The following is a 17,822-nucleotide window of genomic DNA, read 5'->3' as shown; positions in this document are numbered from 1 at the left end:
GGAGACCTGGGTTCTGGTCACTTGAGCAAATCACTTAAATTCTCTAGTCCTCAATGTTCGATATAGGAATATTACTTCCAGCTCTAAAACTCTATAAAAAGGACAGTCAGGGAAAATAGATTTAAGGGACATATTGTACAGATAGTATAGATTCTTTGCTTTTGTATTAAGCATGTATGCAATATGAGGAATCTTCACCTCATAGACATTATCCATTAGATTGTGAGCTCCATGAGAGCAAGGACTATCTTTTCCCCCCCCTCTTTTTGCATCCCTAGCACTTAGCACAGTGCCTGGCATGTAGGAAGTGTTTAATAAATATTTATTGACTAATTTCCAAGTTATTTTTATGTCTAGGAATTGCCAAGAAACAGAATTTTTCATTTATGTTGGCGACTTCCCTCAAGAAGGTCATTCTCAGGATAAATAATATACAGATATCAGGATAAATGATATACAGATATCTTTGAGATTGTTTTAAACAAAAATTATTACATATTTTGGAAAAGCTTTATATGGATAATGAACTGTTTCCACTATACAGGAAACTAGACAGCAATATCTTACAAGTGGTTTGACCCCAGACAATTACAGGCTCAGGCGAGATGATAGGATCATAGACTTATAACTAAAAAGCTATCTAATCCAATACCCTCATTTTACAGATAAAGAAACAATCAAGGGAGGTCAGGTGACTTGCCCAAGGCCACATCATAGTGAGTATGAGAGGTGGTATTTAAACCCAGGTCTTCTGATTCCAGAGTCAATATTTTTTCCATGCTAGAACAGGGTTTCCCTTTGAAGGATCTTGCCATATACTATCTGTAATGGCTCTGAGAAGTAGTTACTCTACTTTTTGTTTTGGACATTTATTGTTTAAGAGATAGCAAGTGGTTATGAATGAATAAAAAAAATGTTTTTAAATTATTTGTTTGCTATTGAGATTTGACCTGTATCTATTAGTTTTTAAGTGGTTTGGAACATAGGTCAAATGAAAATTTGCACCTATGATCAAACATTGATTTCCAAATTGCCTACAGGTTTGGTTTTGGCAAATAGGAAATAATATATATTTTGTAAAAGAAAAAAATACCATGACTTTCAAAATACGCTTTACTGACCACAATTAATTTCAAAAGTTAAATAAAATCTACCCAGAATTAATCTATTCAAAGAAGGAAAAATTCAAATTAACTCAAATATAAATGCCTTCTAAGATATATAAAATTCCATTATAATAGATTCTTTGCTATAATATAATTTCATCAAGTAAAGACACTAATACAAATCCCAGTCTGAATTTGCAGGAATCAGGCCATTGAGCAAAGTGCTAAACCTCACTTTTACAGTTAATAATCAAGTAAAAAGTGCTTTTAGTCCAACAAGGAAAGAAGAAAAGTGTAATACACATCTATCCTTACCATGTTTCAATTACCTGCTTATTTCACTCACTGTGTATGAAGGTGGTTTCTTGTTACTGAATGTTTCAGAAATTTAAGAATTTTTTCTGTTTTTTTTTTTATACAATTTGGTAGCTTAGAAACTTGAGGTAATGAGAGTTATGGAAACTGAAAGATCATTACTAATCAAGGTGAGATAGATTCACCTATCTGGTTTCCTTCAAAGTAAATGTCAGGATCTTTTATTATAAAAAAGTTGTTACCATGTATCTGGCTTTATAAATGTATTGCTCTATAAAACTGACTGTAATATGACAAAAATTATTTTTATGAACCATCGAACAATCATTATAATTACGTTGTTATATAGAACACTTCTTTATAAAGTTACTAAATTAAAACAGTTTTAAGTTAGAGTTATCCACTTAATAGTCATTCAATAAGGGTTCCTTTTTCTATATCTGTTTTATGGGTGTTTATATACAAAAATCTCAGAAACAGATGTCATGACAACTTTACTAGAATACTGTAAGTAGCATATTGAACTAACCAGATGACACGGTGGTTAAAACTGGGCTTAGGTAAAAAATTGGAAAATAAGGGGATGCCTGCCAATTAGGGAATGGCCAAATAAATTGTGGTATTTGTTGGTGATGGACTACTATTGTGCTCAAAAGAATAATAAAATGGAGGAATTCCATGTAAACTGGGATGACTTCCAAGAATTAATGCAGAGTAAAAGGAGCAGAACCAAGAGAACATTGTATACAGAGACTGATGCACTGTGGTAAATTCAAATGTAATGGACTTCTCTACTAGTAGTAATGCAATGATCCAGAACTATTTGGAGGAACTTATGAGAAAGAACACTATCCACATCCAGAGGAAGAACTGTGGGAAAAGAAACACAGAAGAAAAACAACCACATGATCACATGGGTTGGTGGGGCTGACTGGGAAAGTGGACTCTAAAAGATCACTCTTGTGTAAATACTAATAATAAGGAAATGGGTCTTGATTGATGACATATATTAAACCCAAAGAAATTGTGCGTCATATATGGGAGGGGTTGGGGGGAAGGGGAGGGGAGGAAGGAACATGAGTCTTGTAACCATGGAAAATTATTCTAAATCATCTAATTAAATAAAATTTAAAAATTAAAATTAAGAAAAAAAATCTGGACCTGGAATCAGGAAGACTTGAGTTTAAAAATAGTCTCAGACACCTACTGGCTCAGTGACCCTGGGCAAGTCATTTAATTTCTGTCTCAGTTTCACAAAACTCTAAAACCACCTTCCTCTGACAGTTGTTGGAATTTAGTGCCTGGAACACAGTAAACACATATAATACAGAAAGCCTCTCCTTATCACTCCTACTTCCATCTATTTTATATATCTTTTTGTATTTTTATGTCTGCATATTCTGGAATGTCAGCATAGTATAGTAGATAGAAGCTAGTCTCAAAGCCTTAAGAAAACCTGGGTTCAGATCCTGCCTCTGCCTCATACTGGTTTTGTGATCCTGGGCAAATAACCTTCAATAACTTAGGCAGTTTTCTTAAGACGATATAAGCTACAGAGGTTGTCAGCCTGCAGTAGTAGAGGGATTTTCTTCATCTAAGAATCCTTTTGACCACTGAAATAATAAACCCATTCCTTAGTAAAGTAAATGGTAAAACATAAGCCAAACCTTAAGGTAAACAAGGAATTCTTGACATTGCACTGTGTCTATAAATTAATATATGAAGTTAAGCAGTGCTTTAAAAAACTTTTAACCTTGCTGTTTGAACAACACTATTCTTACCAAGGAAAGTTACAACTTACTTATTTCTTGTTTTTCTTCTCTGCAAAATGAAGGTAACATTTTCACTATTTACCTTATAAGTTTGTATTGAAGAAAGCATCTATTAAGCCATAAACTTTATAGAAATGCAAGCCATTAGTCTCTATTTGCAATTCCTCTAATTCAGTCCTCATTTCACACTTACTTTCCCCAAATATTAGAAATTTCTTAATTGGTTTTCCCACCCCTGGTTCTCTCCTCTTTCTAATCCATCTTTTATATGATTGACAAAGTAATTTTCTTAATGCATACTTCAAAACCTCTAGTGGCTCCCAAATGCTTATAAAATAAAATACCAATTCCTTAAATGACATTCAATGTCCTCATAATCCAGTTCCAACATACTTTTCCCATCTTAGAGCATATTACTATATTTTTTGTTGTTGAGTCATTTCAGTCTTGTTCAACTCTTTGTGATCCCATTGCCTACTCCTTACCACTGTTCTGCCTTAGAACCAGTACATAGCACTGATTCTAAGACAGAGGGTTTAAAAAAAAATCTTCTCCAGTCTTTGCGTGTGTATCTTCCCCTTTCACAAATGGAATATGGTTTAAAAAATAAGTGTGTGTATATGTGTGTTTGTAGATACTGCCACATTCTAAATCAAAGATAATTTTATCTGGTGAAGATTAATGATTAAATTATATATTTGTGAAAGACATAAAAGTTTATTCTGTTAAAAAATAAATAGCTAAGTCAATTTGAAGAATGAAAAGCATTTTAATGCTGATATAAGAATCTGGCTCTAAGATAAGAATGATGGATTGATTATTATAGCACCTTGTGTTACTGATCTTTAGTACCAAAAAGGTTAAGTGCAACTGCTTCCTGAACTTTTCATATCACTTAGATTTAAGGTGTTTTAAAAAAAATTTTTTTTGCTATAATGTAGTTTTAAACAATATGTATCTTGATATTTTTGTTCTTGGACACCTTTTTATCATGTAAGAAAATATTTAAATTCATTTGAGTAATTTTTCTTTTTAAGAAAGTGGAATAACTATTTTAATTATTAATAACCCACAGAATTGTTCAAAATTGTTACTTCTAAGGCTTCTTCTACTTATTCCAAAGTTTGAGTAGCTAAATATTCCTATGGTTCCTTTACCAAGGAAACATCAAAAGGTAAAGAAGGTCTTAACAAGGAACTTAATTCCCAACATTTTAGTACAACATTCTGGATTGTGGATTAGTATCCTATCAGAACCATGGGAAGGAAGAATTCTGTATTGGTGAATCTGAGAAATATATTGTCTATTAAATAATCAAATAACAAAATATGGTCATCAATATCCATTCATCAAGATTTTAAAAGTTAATCTAGCAACATATGTGAAGTTAAACTTTCATGACAAAACTATAAGTCTGTTCCCACCAGGCTCTTGTACCTAATTGTGGTCCAAATTGCTTCTTCAAAACTCTTAAGAATTTTTGTATTATCAAGCATCTTCCTTTGACTAAAATGATTATTTAACAATAGCTCAACAAACCTATACCTAAATCTGATTTTCCTACTCATTCAGTCTTAGGGATAGAAAAAGCACTAACAAATGATAAAAAGAATAAGGGAAATCATACTGGCAATATAATTTATCCTTCTGTAACAGAGTTATCAGAAAGGAGTACAATTACTATCACTTTGAATAGAAATGACAATCAAATGATATTTATAATAACTGTTTAGAAGAATAACATTCTGTTTAATATAGCTCATTTACATTGAAAATTGATAGTGTTAGCTATGTTTTTGTTTTTTACCAATAACATTTTGGAATTTTAGAATAAAACAAATTGTTTTAAAAAATTAAATCAAATAGAATAGTTCTTCTATTAAACTATATAATGAAAAACTTACTTTCATTCTTTGTAATTCAGCATACTTTTTTTTGATTCAAATCCCTTATGACCTATGATTTGCCTTTAAATCTTGCTTGGAGAAATTTTTTCCCATATAACTTGAGAAAATCATTGTCTTATTAACTATCATTAAAAGTGTTTCAAATTATGGGAAGTAGGATAGCAACAATAGAAAGAACATTGGCACTCAAATCAAAGGACCTGAGTTCAAATCCCCACTCTGATGCTTGCTATCTTCTATTACCTTGGCCAAGTCTCTTACAAACTCACTGCACCTGGGGATTCTTCACCTCTAAAATATGGGTTGAAAAAAGTAATTCTCTGAGGTTCCTTCCAATTCTACACCTAGGACCTCATGACCCAAATTCAAGACTTATTTAATTTTATTTAAGAATAAAGCCTTCTAACAATATAAAATGTAAACTGAAATAGTATGAACTTTTTTAGAAAGGAAGATAGTTTTTTGCCAAAACCCCATTCAAATAACTTTTAAAAGTAACCGTGTCTATTGTAAAGTTTATGCCAAAAAAGCATAGAAGAAACAGACTTTTAGTTCTAGTCAAACTCATATTTTTAAAAACAGTCTCAAAAGATATAAAAGAAATCAGTTAGTCAATTTCTACCTGTGGATTTAATGTGATGCCACTGACAAAATTTTATGGCTTAATACAATTCTAATTACTCAATTAAAATAGCTACAAAAATATTTTTTAGAAATTTAGAATCCAGTGGATACTGCTTCACCAGTATCATCTTATGAGAATATTAACTAAAAAGTTTCATTGTACACAATTAAATCCACAGAATCTGTTAGAAAATGCCTGACAACACATGAACAGTGAGCAGTGCTGTAAAGTTTCTTTGCCATATTTGAAGTTTTTGTGATCCCAAACAGGAAGTCTGTTTACTATATTACACAGATCAGTGGAAAGCTTTTGTGTTCAAGGTTAATACATTTAAAAACCACATCAAAACTCTAGAACATCAGTAGCATCCCATTTGCAAAGCAACTTTCTGCTTCCTTGTTCTATTTTCCCAAATTCATAAGATCTACTACAAAAACTGCCCTCAGATAGACTTCAAGGACCTTTTAAAGACTAGAGGACCTAGATTATATAAGAAATCTTAATCCATGAGATATATAAACCTCAAATATATGTATTGCTTTAAATTTCATGAATCAAAACCATTTGAACTCAGCCCAAGTAAAGATGAATCAAACCTGTGTAAAGGAATATTCTCTGAAGAGCATCCACATTCTAACTTTGCTAACCAGCTTTACCCTAGTTTGTCCTCAAACTTTTGTTCCAAGATGATTTGAAATTTTATGACAAAAATAAAAGATTAGAAGTGGCTTTTTATTTATATTTAAAGCATATGATCTGGAAGCTCAGTATAAAATATAAACTAAGTGAATTTTGAATGCATTATATATTTGTACAAATCTAACATTTGATTCCCAAATTATTTTAATCTGAATTTAGTAAATATAAAGTCATGCTATCTTGAGTTACACATACATTTTAATATACAATGAAAAGGTTACAGTAACATGCTACAAACAGAAAAGAGATTTGAGTGTTTTAACCCTGAGCACTTCTCCAGGTCATGCAAAACAATATAGTATTTTCTCCTTTGGGCTAATAAAGTTTATTATTATCAAAAAAGAAAAAGAAAAAATAGTCTCAAATATCATTTCCTCTCCACAACTTGGAATTTAACCTTTTGTGTGCAGTTAGTTAGTTTCAAATTGGTTCCCATATTTGAAGACAGATCTATTACAGAGAATGCCATTTATATAAAAGACAATATGATTGATGTCAGTCAACAAGCATTTATCAAGCACTTAGCATGTGCCAGGCACTGTTTTAAGCACTTATGTTTTAAACAATAACTGCTTGCTTATAACAGTTTATCATTTACATCAAGCAGATGAGATAAAGAAAATTATATGGCAAAAAATACATGTTAAAACCTCCTAAAATGAACCCTCAGTTATCCTCCATGATCATCTTTTTGATCCAAACTTTATCAGCACTGTTCATGTGGGGCAGCATAAAATACATAACTAATAGATTTCTTCAATAAAATAAAATGAAATGCATACCAGCAGCAACTACAGCTGGAGGAGGCGAGCCTGCCTCACCGCCACTTGTCTGACTCATGGATGCTACAGATGTTTCTCTAGATGGAGGTAACTGTAACTCCTTTGGGAGAAGATCATAGACAGACTCTGGAAAAAGAAAAGCAAGAGAAGCAATTAAATATCAAATTAATAGGACTACATATCCTAAAGTAACAGTAAAAGGGAGGAAAATCCTAGAGGTTTTATTTGTAAAGACAAAAAACTAGAAGCAACCTATTTGAATAGAAAATAGCTAAATAAATTATGGTATATAAATGCAATCTGCTACAAGATAAAAATAACAAATGTTTTAAAACAAGAAGCATGGAAAAATATATGAAGTGATTAAAAAGGAAGACCTGGGCAGTTATATGTTCTGATTATGACTGCATAAAAGTTAGCAAACCAATTTTATAAGTATACAGGTGGACATTAAAGGGACACAGAGGAAATAAATTTTTGTTTTACTTTTTAATTTATATTTTTCATTTTATCAAAATGTAAGTAGTTTAGAATTTATGGTTTTATTTAATTTGGGGTCTCATTATGTTTCTCCTTATTTGCTGAGTTTATGTTTATAAAAATATCAAAAATTAAAATCAATCAACATATTCTAACCAAGTAATAATAACGTAATACTTAGCATTTATTGTAGTGCTTTAATGTTTCCAAAATACTACATATATTAACTAGTTTGATACTCGCAAAAAACTTTTAAAATAACTACAATTATCCTTATTTTGCACATGACGAAACTGAGGTTTTAAAAGGCCACATTTCTTGTCCAGGTTCACACAGACAGTCTGAGTCTTTTAAAAAATAATTTTAAAGAACTGAGAATTTTTTCCCCTTTTTCATTTATTTTAAAATTTTGAGTGCTAGGGGGAGGGAACAAAAAGGGAGGGACTAAAAAGGGAAACATCAAGGGAGGGGACAAGGGGGACTGATTCAAAGTAAATCACTGGACTAAAAGGTAGAGCCGAAGAAGAAAAGGTTAGAATTAGGGAAGGCAATCAAAATGCCAGGGAGTCCACAAATGACAATCATAACTTTGAACGTGAATGGGATGAACTCACCCATAAAACGTAGACGAATAGCAGAATGGATTAGAATCCAAAACCCTACCATATGTTGTCTTCAAGAAACACACATGAGGCGGGTTGACACCCACAAGGTCAGAATTAAAGGATGGAGTAAGACCTTCTGGGCCTCAACTGATAGAAAGAAGGCAGGAGTGGTAATCATGATATCTGATAAAGCCAATGCAAAAATAGACCTGATCAAAAGGGATAGGGAAGGTAATTATATTTTGTTAAAAGGGACTCTAGACAATGAGGAAATATCATTAATCAACATGTATGCACCAAATAATATAGCACCCAAATTTCTAATGGAGAAACTAGGAGAATTGAAGGAAGAAATAGACAATAAAACCATACTAGTGGGAGACTTAAACCAACCATTATCAAATTTAGATAAATCAAATCAAAAAATAAATAAGAAAGAGGTAAAAGAAGTGAATGAAATCTTAGAAAAATTAGAATTAATAGACATATGGAGAAAAATAAATAGGGATAAAAAGGAATACACCTTCTTCTCAGCACCACATGGCACATTCACAAAAATTGACCATACATTAGGTCACAGAAACATAGCACACAAATGCAAAAAAGCAGAAATAATGAATGCAGCCTTCTCAGATCACAAGGCAATAAAAATAATGATTAGTAATGGTACATGGAAAACCAAATCTAAAACCAATTGGAAATTAAACAATATGATACTCCAAAACCGTTTAGCTAAAGAAGAAATCATAGAAACAATTAATAATTTCATCAAGGAAAATGACAATGGCGAAACATCCTTTCAAACCTTTTGGGATGCAGCCAAAGCGGTAATCAGAGGCAAATTCATATCCCTGAAAGCTCATATTAACAAACAAGGGAGAGCAGAGATCAATCAATTGGAAATGCAATTGAAAAAACTCGAAAGCGATCAAATTAAAAACCCCCAGCAGAAAACCAAATTAGAAATCCTAAAAATTAAGGGAGAAATTAATAAAATCGAAAGTGATAGAACTATTGATTTAATAAATAAGACAAGAAGCTGGTACTTTGAAAAAACAAACAAAATAGACAAAGTACTGGTCAATCTAATTAAAAAAAGGAAGGAAGAAAAGCAAATTCACAGCATTAAAGATGAAAAGGGGGACAGCACCTCCAATGAGGAGGAAATTAAGGCAATCATTAGAAATTACTTTGCCCAATTATATGGCAATAAATACACCAATTTAGGAGAAATGGATGAATATATTCAAAAATACAAACTGCCTAGACTAACAGAAGAGGAAATAGAATTCTTAAATAATCCCATATCAGAAATTGAAATTCATCAAGCCATCAAAGAACTTCCTAAGAAAAAATCCCCAGGGCCTGATGGATTCACCTGTGAATTCTATCAAACATTCAGAGAACAGTTAACCCCAATACTATACAAACTATTTGACATAATAAGCAAAGAGGGAGTTCTACCAAACTCCTTTTACGACACAAACATGGTACTGATTCCAAAACCAGGCAGGTCAAAAACAGAGAAAGAAAACTATAGACCAATCTCCCTAATGAATATAGATGCAAAAATTTTAAATAGGATACTAGCAAAAAGACTCCAGCAAGTGATCAGAAGGATCATTCACCATGATCAAGTAGGATTCATACCAGGGATGCAGGGCTGGTTCAACATTAGGAAAACCATCCACATAATTGACCACATCAACAAGCAAACTAGCAAGAACCACATGATTATCTCAATAGATGCAGAAAAAGCCTTTGATAAAATACAACACCCATTCCTATTAAAAACACTAGAAAGCATAGGAATAGAAGGGTCATTCCTAAAAATAATAAACAGTATATATCTAAAACCAACAGCTAATATCATCTGCAATGGGGATAAACTAGATGCACTCCCAATAAGATCAGGAGTGAAACAAGGATGCCCATTATCACCTCTACTATTTGACATTGTACTAGAAACACTAGCAGTAGCAATTAGAGAAGATAAAGAAATTGAAGGCATCAGAATAGGCAAGGAGGAGACCAAGTTATCACTCTTTGCGGATGACATGATGGTCTACTTAAAGAATCCTAGAGATTCAACCAAAAAGCTAATTGAAATAATCAACAACTTTAGCAAAGTTGCAGGATACAAAATAAACCCACATAAATCATCAGCTTTTCTATATATCTCCAACACAGCTCAGCAGCAAGAACTAGAAAGAGAAATCCCATTCAAAATCACCTTAGACAAAATAAAATACCTAGGAATCTATCTCCCAAGACAAACACAGGAACTATATGAACACAACTACAAAACACTCGCCACACAACTAAAACTAGACTTGAACAATTGGAAAAACATTAACTGCTCATGGATAGGACGAGCCAATATAATAAAAATGACCATCCTACCCAAACTTATTTATCTATTTAGTGCCATACCCATTGAACTACCAAAATACTTCTTCACTGATTTAGAAAAAACCATAACAAAGTTCATTTGGAAGAACAAAAGATCAAGGATATCCAGGGAAATAATGAAAAAAAACACATATGATGGGGGCCTTGCAGTCCCAGACCTCAAACTATACTACAAAGCAGCAGTCATCAAAACAATTTGGTACTGGCTAAGAAACAGAAAGGAAGATCAGTGGAATAGACTGGGGGAAAACGACCTCAGCAAGACAGTATACGATAAACCCAAAGATCCCAGCTTTTGGGACAAAAATCCACTATTCGATAAAAACTGCTGGGAAAATTGGAAGACAGTGTGGGAGAGACTAGGAATAGATCAACACCTCACACCCTACACCAAGATAAATTCAAAATGGGTGAGTGACTTAAACATAAAGAAGGAAACCATAAGTAAATTGGGTAAACACAGAATAGTATACATGTCAGACCTTTGGGAGGGGAAAGGCTTTAAAACCAAGCAAGATATAGAAAGAATCACAAAATGTAAAATAAATAATTTTGACTACATCAAACTAAAAAGCTTTTGTACAAACAAAACCAATGTAACTAAAATCAGAAGGGAAACAACAAATTGGGAAAAAATCTTCATAGAAACCTCTGACAAAGGTTTAATTACTCATATTTATAATGAGCTAAATCAATTGTACAAAAAATCAAGCCATTCTCCAATTGATAAATGGGCAAGGGAAATGGATAGGCAGTTCTCAGATAAAGAAATCAAAACTATTAACAAGCACATGAAGAAGTGTTCTACATCTCTTATAATCAGAGAGATGCAAATCAAAACAACTCTGAGGTATCACCTCACACCTAGCAGATTGGCTAACATAACAGCAAAAGAAAGTAATGAATGCTGGAGGGGATGTGGCAAAGTAGGGACATTAATTCATTGCTGGTGGAGTTGTGAACTGATCCAACCATTCTGGAGGGCAATTTGGAACTATGCCCAAAGGGCGACAAAAGAATATCTACCCTTTGACCCAGCCATAGCACTGCTGGGTCTGTACCCCAAAGAGATAATGGACACAAAGACTTGTACAAAAATATTCATAGCTGCGCTCTTTGTGGTGGCCCAAAACTGGAAAACGAGGGGATGCCCATCAATTGGGGAATGGCTGAACAAACTGTGGTATATGTTGGTGATGGAATACTATTGTGCTCAAAGGAATAATAAAGTGGAGAAGTTCCATGGAGACTGGAACAACCTCCAGGAAGTGATGCAGAGCGAGAGGAGCAGAACCAGGAGAACATTGTACACAGAGACTAATACACTGTGGTATAATCGAACGTAATGGACTTCTCCATTAGGGGCGGTGTAATGTCCCTGAACAACTTTCAGGGATCCAGGAGAAAAAAAACACCATTCATAAGCAAAGGATAAACTATGGGAGTGGAAACACCGAGAAAAAGCAACTGCCTAAATACAGAGGTTGAGGGGACATGACAGAGGATAGACTTTAAATGAACACTCTAATGCAAATACTATCAACAAAGCAATGGGTTCAAATCAAGAAAACATCTAATGCCCAGTGGACTTACGCGTCGGCTATGGGGGGTGGGGGGGAGGAAAAGAAAATGATCTATGTCTTTAACGAATAATGCTTGGAAATGATCAAATAAAATATATTTAAAAAAAAATAAAAAATAAAAAAAAAATTTTGAGTGCTAAATTCTTTCCTTCACTCAAGGATCTCCCCTACTTTTTGAGAAGGTAAGCAAGATGTTTCTCATTTCACATGTAAAGTCACACAAAACATATTTCCACATTAGCCATGCTGCAAAAATTAAAAAATGAAGCCAAAAAAAATAGTTTAAAAAAGCATGCTTTAATAAAGCCTTCAGTTTATGAATTCTCTCTGCAGATGGATAGTATTTATCTTAAGTCCTTTGAATTGTCACAGATAGTTGTATTGAACATAGAAAGCAGATGTTTCACAGTTAATTATTGTTCCTATGCTGCTGTTACTATGTAACATGTCCTGGTTCTGCTCACTTCACTTTGTATCAATGCATATCAGTCTTCTCAAGTTTTTCTAAAATGGATACTCCCTACATTTTTTTTTTACATCACAGTAGTATTCCATTATAATCATAAACCACAACTTTTTCAGCCATTTCCTAACTACTGATGAACATCTTCTCAATTTCCAATTCTTTTCCACCACAAAGAATTGTTATACATATATCTTTAAATTTTTATTATATTTTTCTTTTCCAGTTGCTTTTGGATACAATTTTTAATACTTATTTTCTGACATTTTGTTATATGTTATACACTGCGCTATCAGTTTATATATCTATATAAACATATATATATTTCCACGTTCATCACGTTGTGAAAGAAGATATGCAACTTCTACAAGAAAAAAACTCAATAAGAAAATAAAATGAAAAATGGTATGTTTCAATCTGCATTCAGACTCTATCTGTTCTTTTTATGGGGGTAGAAAGCGTATAAATATATCCTGTCTGTTTCTATGTGTGTCTGTTTTCCTCTTTCTGTGATTTCTTCAGGATATAGACCTGGTAGTGGTATTGCTGGGTTAGAGTAAACACAGTTTTATAAATCATTGGATAGTTCCAAATTTTTCTCCAAAAGATTGGACCTGTTTATAACTCAACCTATAATAGTGCATTACTTATTTTTACATCTCCCTACAGCATTTGTGATTTTCCTTTTCTTTCATGTTAGTCAAACTGACAGGTATAAGGTGGTACTTCAAATTTGTTTTAATGTGCAAATGCACATTAATGCACATTCTTAAGTAATTTAGAGCATTTTTTCATATGAATATTAATAGCTTTGATTTCTTCTTCTGAAAACTACATATATATATATATATATATATATATATATATATATATACATAGTGGCTCTTATTTTTAAAATTTTACTTCAGTCTGTAGTTGAGAAATCAAATCTTCATCAGAGGACCTTGATGTAAAAAAAAAAATTTTATTTTCCCAGACCCCTTTTATCCTTCTAATTTTTGCTTGCATTGGTTTTAATCATACAAAAACTAAAACCTTTTTAATTTCATGTAATCAAAACGGCCAATTTTGCCTGCTAGGATCCTAATTCTTGTTTGATCATAAACTCTTTCCTTATCCATAAACCTGATAGGTAATTTTTTCCCATCTTCCATTAATTTGATAATGATTTCACCCTTTATATGTAAATCATGAAGCCATTTTTACCTCGTCTTGGTATATAGTGTGACATGATGGTCTAGGTCCAGTTTCTGCCAGAGTGCTTTTCCAATTTAAAATTCACTTTCCGAACTCTAAATCCATCACTTTATTCACTTGTGCCACCTATCTGCCTCAATAAACCTCAATAATCTGAGAGACTATTCAGCAGATACCTAATTAATCTCTCTAAGTATCTTTCCCCGAAAAAAAAAACATATTAATTTCCCCAATATATAATCATGTATCTTTTAAATCATTGCTATCATTTTGGTTTCATTATAATTTCTACCTTTTTATAAGCATGATGCTATTAAATAAGGATAGATAAGATAAAGATAGTGAAATTAGAAATCAATTCTAATTTTCTTAAAAGTCAACAGTTTTGTTTTTTCTTCAGTATATTTAAATTTTTTATTTTTAAAGATATTTTATTTTCTCAATTATACAGAATAACAATTTTTAACATTTCCCAAAATTATAAGATCCAAATTGCCTCTCTACTCCCATCCCTCTCCCCTTCCTGAGATGATAAGCAATTGTGGTCATTTTTTAAAGAGAATACTCATATAAAACCAAAATGCCAAAATAAAAACACAAATAAACAAAAGTAAAAAGGAATATGCTTTGGTCTGCATTCTGACTCCAACAATTCTTTCTCTGGGGGTGGACAGTGTTCTTAGTCATTAAGTTCTTCAGAACTGTCCTGGATCATTGTATTGCTGTGAGTAGCTTTGTCTTTCACAACTGATCATTCTACAATATTCCTTCATGAAACTGGACTATAATTTTTTCTCAGTTTTTGCTTTTCCTGGTTTATCAGCATCACATTTGCATCACAGAAACAATTTGGTAGGACTCATTCTTTGCTTATTTTGCCAAATAGTTTATATATAGTATTGGGATTAATTCTCCTTTGAATTTTTCATAGAATTCACTTGTGAATCCATCTGGCCCAGGAGATTGTTTCTTAGGGTGTTCCTTAATGGCTTGCTCAATTTCTTTTTCTGAAATGGAATTATTTATTTAAGTATTCTATTTCCTCTTTTGTTACTCTGAACAACTTGTATTTTTGAAAATATTCATCTATTACACTTAAGATTTTCAAATTTATTGGAATATAAATGGGCAAAATAGCTCCTAATGATTGCTTTAATTTCCTCTTCATTAGTGGCTATTTCATCTTTTTCATTTTTGGTACTGGTAATTTGATTTTCTTCTTTCCTTTTTAAAAATTAAATTAACCAATGTTCTATTTTATTTTTCCCCCATAAAACTAACTCCTAGTTTTAGTTCAATAGTTCTCTTTCAATTTTTATTAATTTCTCCTAAGATTTTTAGGATTTCCAATTTAGTCTTTAACTGAAGATTTTTAATTTGGTTTTCTCTGGTTGTTTTTTTTAGTTGCATGCCCAATTCACTGACCTGATTTTTCTCTATTTCATTGATGTGAGCATTTAGGTTATTAGGATTAAATAGATTTGGGGTTTAGTAAGCTAAGGACAGAGTGAAGAGACTGCCAGATCACTGTTAAGGCCCAGCTTGGAATCTTGGGCAAAGTTCTTGCACGGATTGCTGAGGAATTTGAAGTGGTTGGAACTTCCAACTGCCATGAGTCTCTGAGGGAAGCCATCCTTGGAGAGGCTGGTTGGATCCTGTTCTCTGGAACTACTTTGGAAAACTAGGAAAACCAAGAATGACAGTTGAAGGAGAAAACAGGTTGGAATACCAGAAATAAGCTGTTGTGAAGATCAAGAGAAAGAAGAGAGACTGTGTTTTTCTACCATTGTGTGACTCAAAGTAGAGACAGGTCTTTTGAGGTCTACCAAGGCCCAGAAGCATGACCAAGCCTGACCTAGCCTGACTAGACTGAGAAAATACTGGCAGCTGGAGAAATGAGTTGAATCAATACAAGGAGGAAGTGAATTTAAAATATATAAGGATACTAATTAGCATAGATTATTTAGTATGGATTTGGGGTTTAGAGATAGATTAAGGAGTTGTAAATTAGGCTCAGGGAAAGCTGAGCATGAAGCAGATTCTTGCAAATCAGAGAGGAATTGGAGGAAAAGCTTAAACCCTTTAGATTTAGGGAACAATCCTCAACCTGTTGTTTATCTATCCTTACCTTTCCTAAACCTTTAATACCTATTACATAGAGGTTTTGTTTTATACAAGCTGTCCCCAAGTACTGTTACTATCAGTCATTTTTTAACCAGGCCCAAACCTCAGTTCAACTGCCATTACATCAGTAACAACCAGAGTCTTAAAACCTTACAAGGTACATAAATTTTCCCCTAAGTACTGTTTTTGGCTGTATCTTATAAATTCTGATATGTTGTCTCTTCATGATCTCATTCTCTTTAGTGAAATTATTGTTTCTATAATTTGTTCTTTGACCCACCCTTTTTTTTTAATAATTAAAAAATAATCAGTTACCAATTTTCCATGGACCCTTACTGATTATAATTTTATTGCATTATGATCTGAAAACATGAATTTATTATTTCTGCTTTTTTGCATTTGCTTATGAAGTTTTTATACTCTTAATATGTGGTCAATTTTTGTGTATGTCCCATGTAATACAAAGAAGATATATTCCTTTCTATTCCCATTCAGTTTTCTCCAGAGATCTATTAAATCTAACTTTTCTAAAATTCCATTCACTTCCTTCACTTCTCTTTTATTTTTTGGTTAGATTTATTTAGTTCTGAGAGGGAAGAGTTGAGGTCCCCCACTAGTATGGCTTTACTATCTATTTCCTCCTGAAGCTCATTTAATTTCTACTTAAAAAATCTGGAGGCTATCTCATTTCATGTGTATATGTTTAGTATTAATATTCCTCTATTGTCTGTACAAGTATTGTTGTGCCTATCAGCAAGATGTAATTTCCTTCCTTATCTTTTGATCCATTTTTGCTTTAGTTTTGTCTGAGACCAAGATTGCTACTCCTATTTATTTTACTTCAGTTGAAGCACAATAAATTCTGCTCTGGCCCCTTGCTTTTACTCTGTATATGTCTCCTTGCCTCAAATGTATTTCCTATAAATAGTATATCATAGGGTTCTGGTTTTTAAACCATTCTGCTTTCTGCTTCTGTTTTATGGGTCATCCCATTCACACTGACAGTTATAATTATCAACTGTGTATTCCCCTTCATCTTATTTTCCCTTTTTGATTCTTCTCTTTTCACTCTATTCCTCCTGACAAGTGTTTTGCTTTTAATCACTCCATTTCTCCTTCCCTTTTACTACCCCTCCATCTTATTCACCTCTTACTTCTCTAAAGTATAAGATAGGATTCTGTACCTAATTGAGTATGATTGTTATTCCCTTTCTGAACCAATTCCAGTGAGAGTAAGGTTTAAGAATTGCCCATCATGACCCTCATCCTCCCCTTCACTGTAATTTTTTTTTTGCACTTCCCTCTTCCCTTTTCTCTCACTACAATTGTCTTTTTAATCCCTTGTAGGCGTTTTACATATCATACTATCTTAATCAACTTACTGTCTCATCCTCTGTCTAAGCCCTGAACTAGAATTTGGAGATCTCAATGAAGGTTTGCACTAGGGCTTGGAAATGCAAGTGCATGAAGTGTTCTATTAGATTAAGTAGGACCTCAGAATCTCAAAGTTTGCTTGGGCCTAGCTTCAGAACCTGGAGCAGCAGAGGTAGGGTAGCTTGCTATTCATTTGCACCAGTACTCCTTGGTGTGGCCTTGCTGTGGCTGTGCTCCCTTCTCACCCCAGTTAACTAGACCCTCTCTGCTTACCTTCCAAGTTGCTTTCTGCAGCATAATTTCTTCATTCCATTGTCTTGTTTGTTCTGCCCCTCCAATATTTGTTTTGAAGTATTATTTTAAGGTTAGTTAGAAAGG

The 17,822-nt window shown here is 33.0% G+C and overlaps 1 protein-coding gene across 16 annotated transcripts in view; it reads right to left on the bottom strand.

The window, feature by feature from the left end:
- NFAT5 (nuclear factor of activated T cells 5) overlaps positions 1-17,822 on the bottom strand; it is a 241,361-nt gene that overhangs the window by 69,861 nt on the left and 153,678 nt on the right. For 14 of the 16 annotated variants that reach the window (XM_056811368.1, XM_056811370.1, XM_056811375.1 and 11 more), the window contains one exon: positions 7,207-7,332. In XM_056811368.1, the coding sequence (XP_056667346.1) occupies positions 7,207-7,264 (58 nt within the window). In that variant the 5' untranslated portion in view covers positions 7,265-7,332. Of the gene's footprint in view, positions 1-7,206; positions 7,333-17,822 lie in introns of those variants that run through there. The other 2 variants (XM_056811408.1, XM_007477364.3) reach the window with 1 other exon arrangement.

This window comes from Monodelphis domestica, chromosome 1 (assembly GCF_027887165.1).
Source record: "Monodelphis domestica isolate mMonDom1 chromosome 1, mMonDom1.pri, whole genome shotgun sequence".
NCBI classification, from domain to species: Eukaryota; Metazoa; Chordata; class Mammalia; order Didelphimorphia; family Didelphidae; genus Monodelphis; species Monodelphis domestica.
This window is presented reverse-complemented; position numbering and strand designations above follow the sequence as displayed.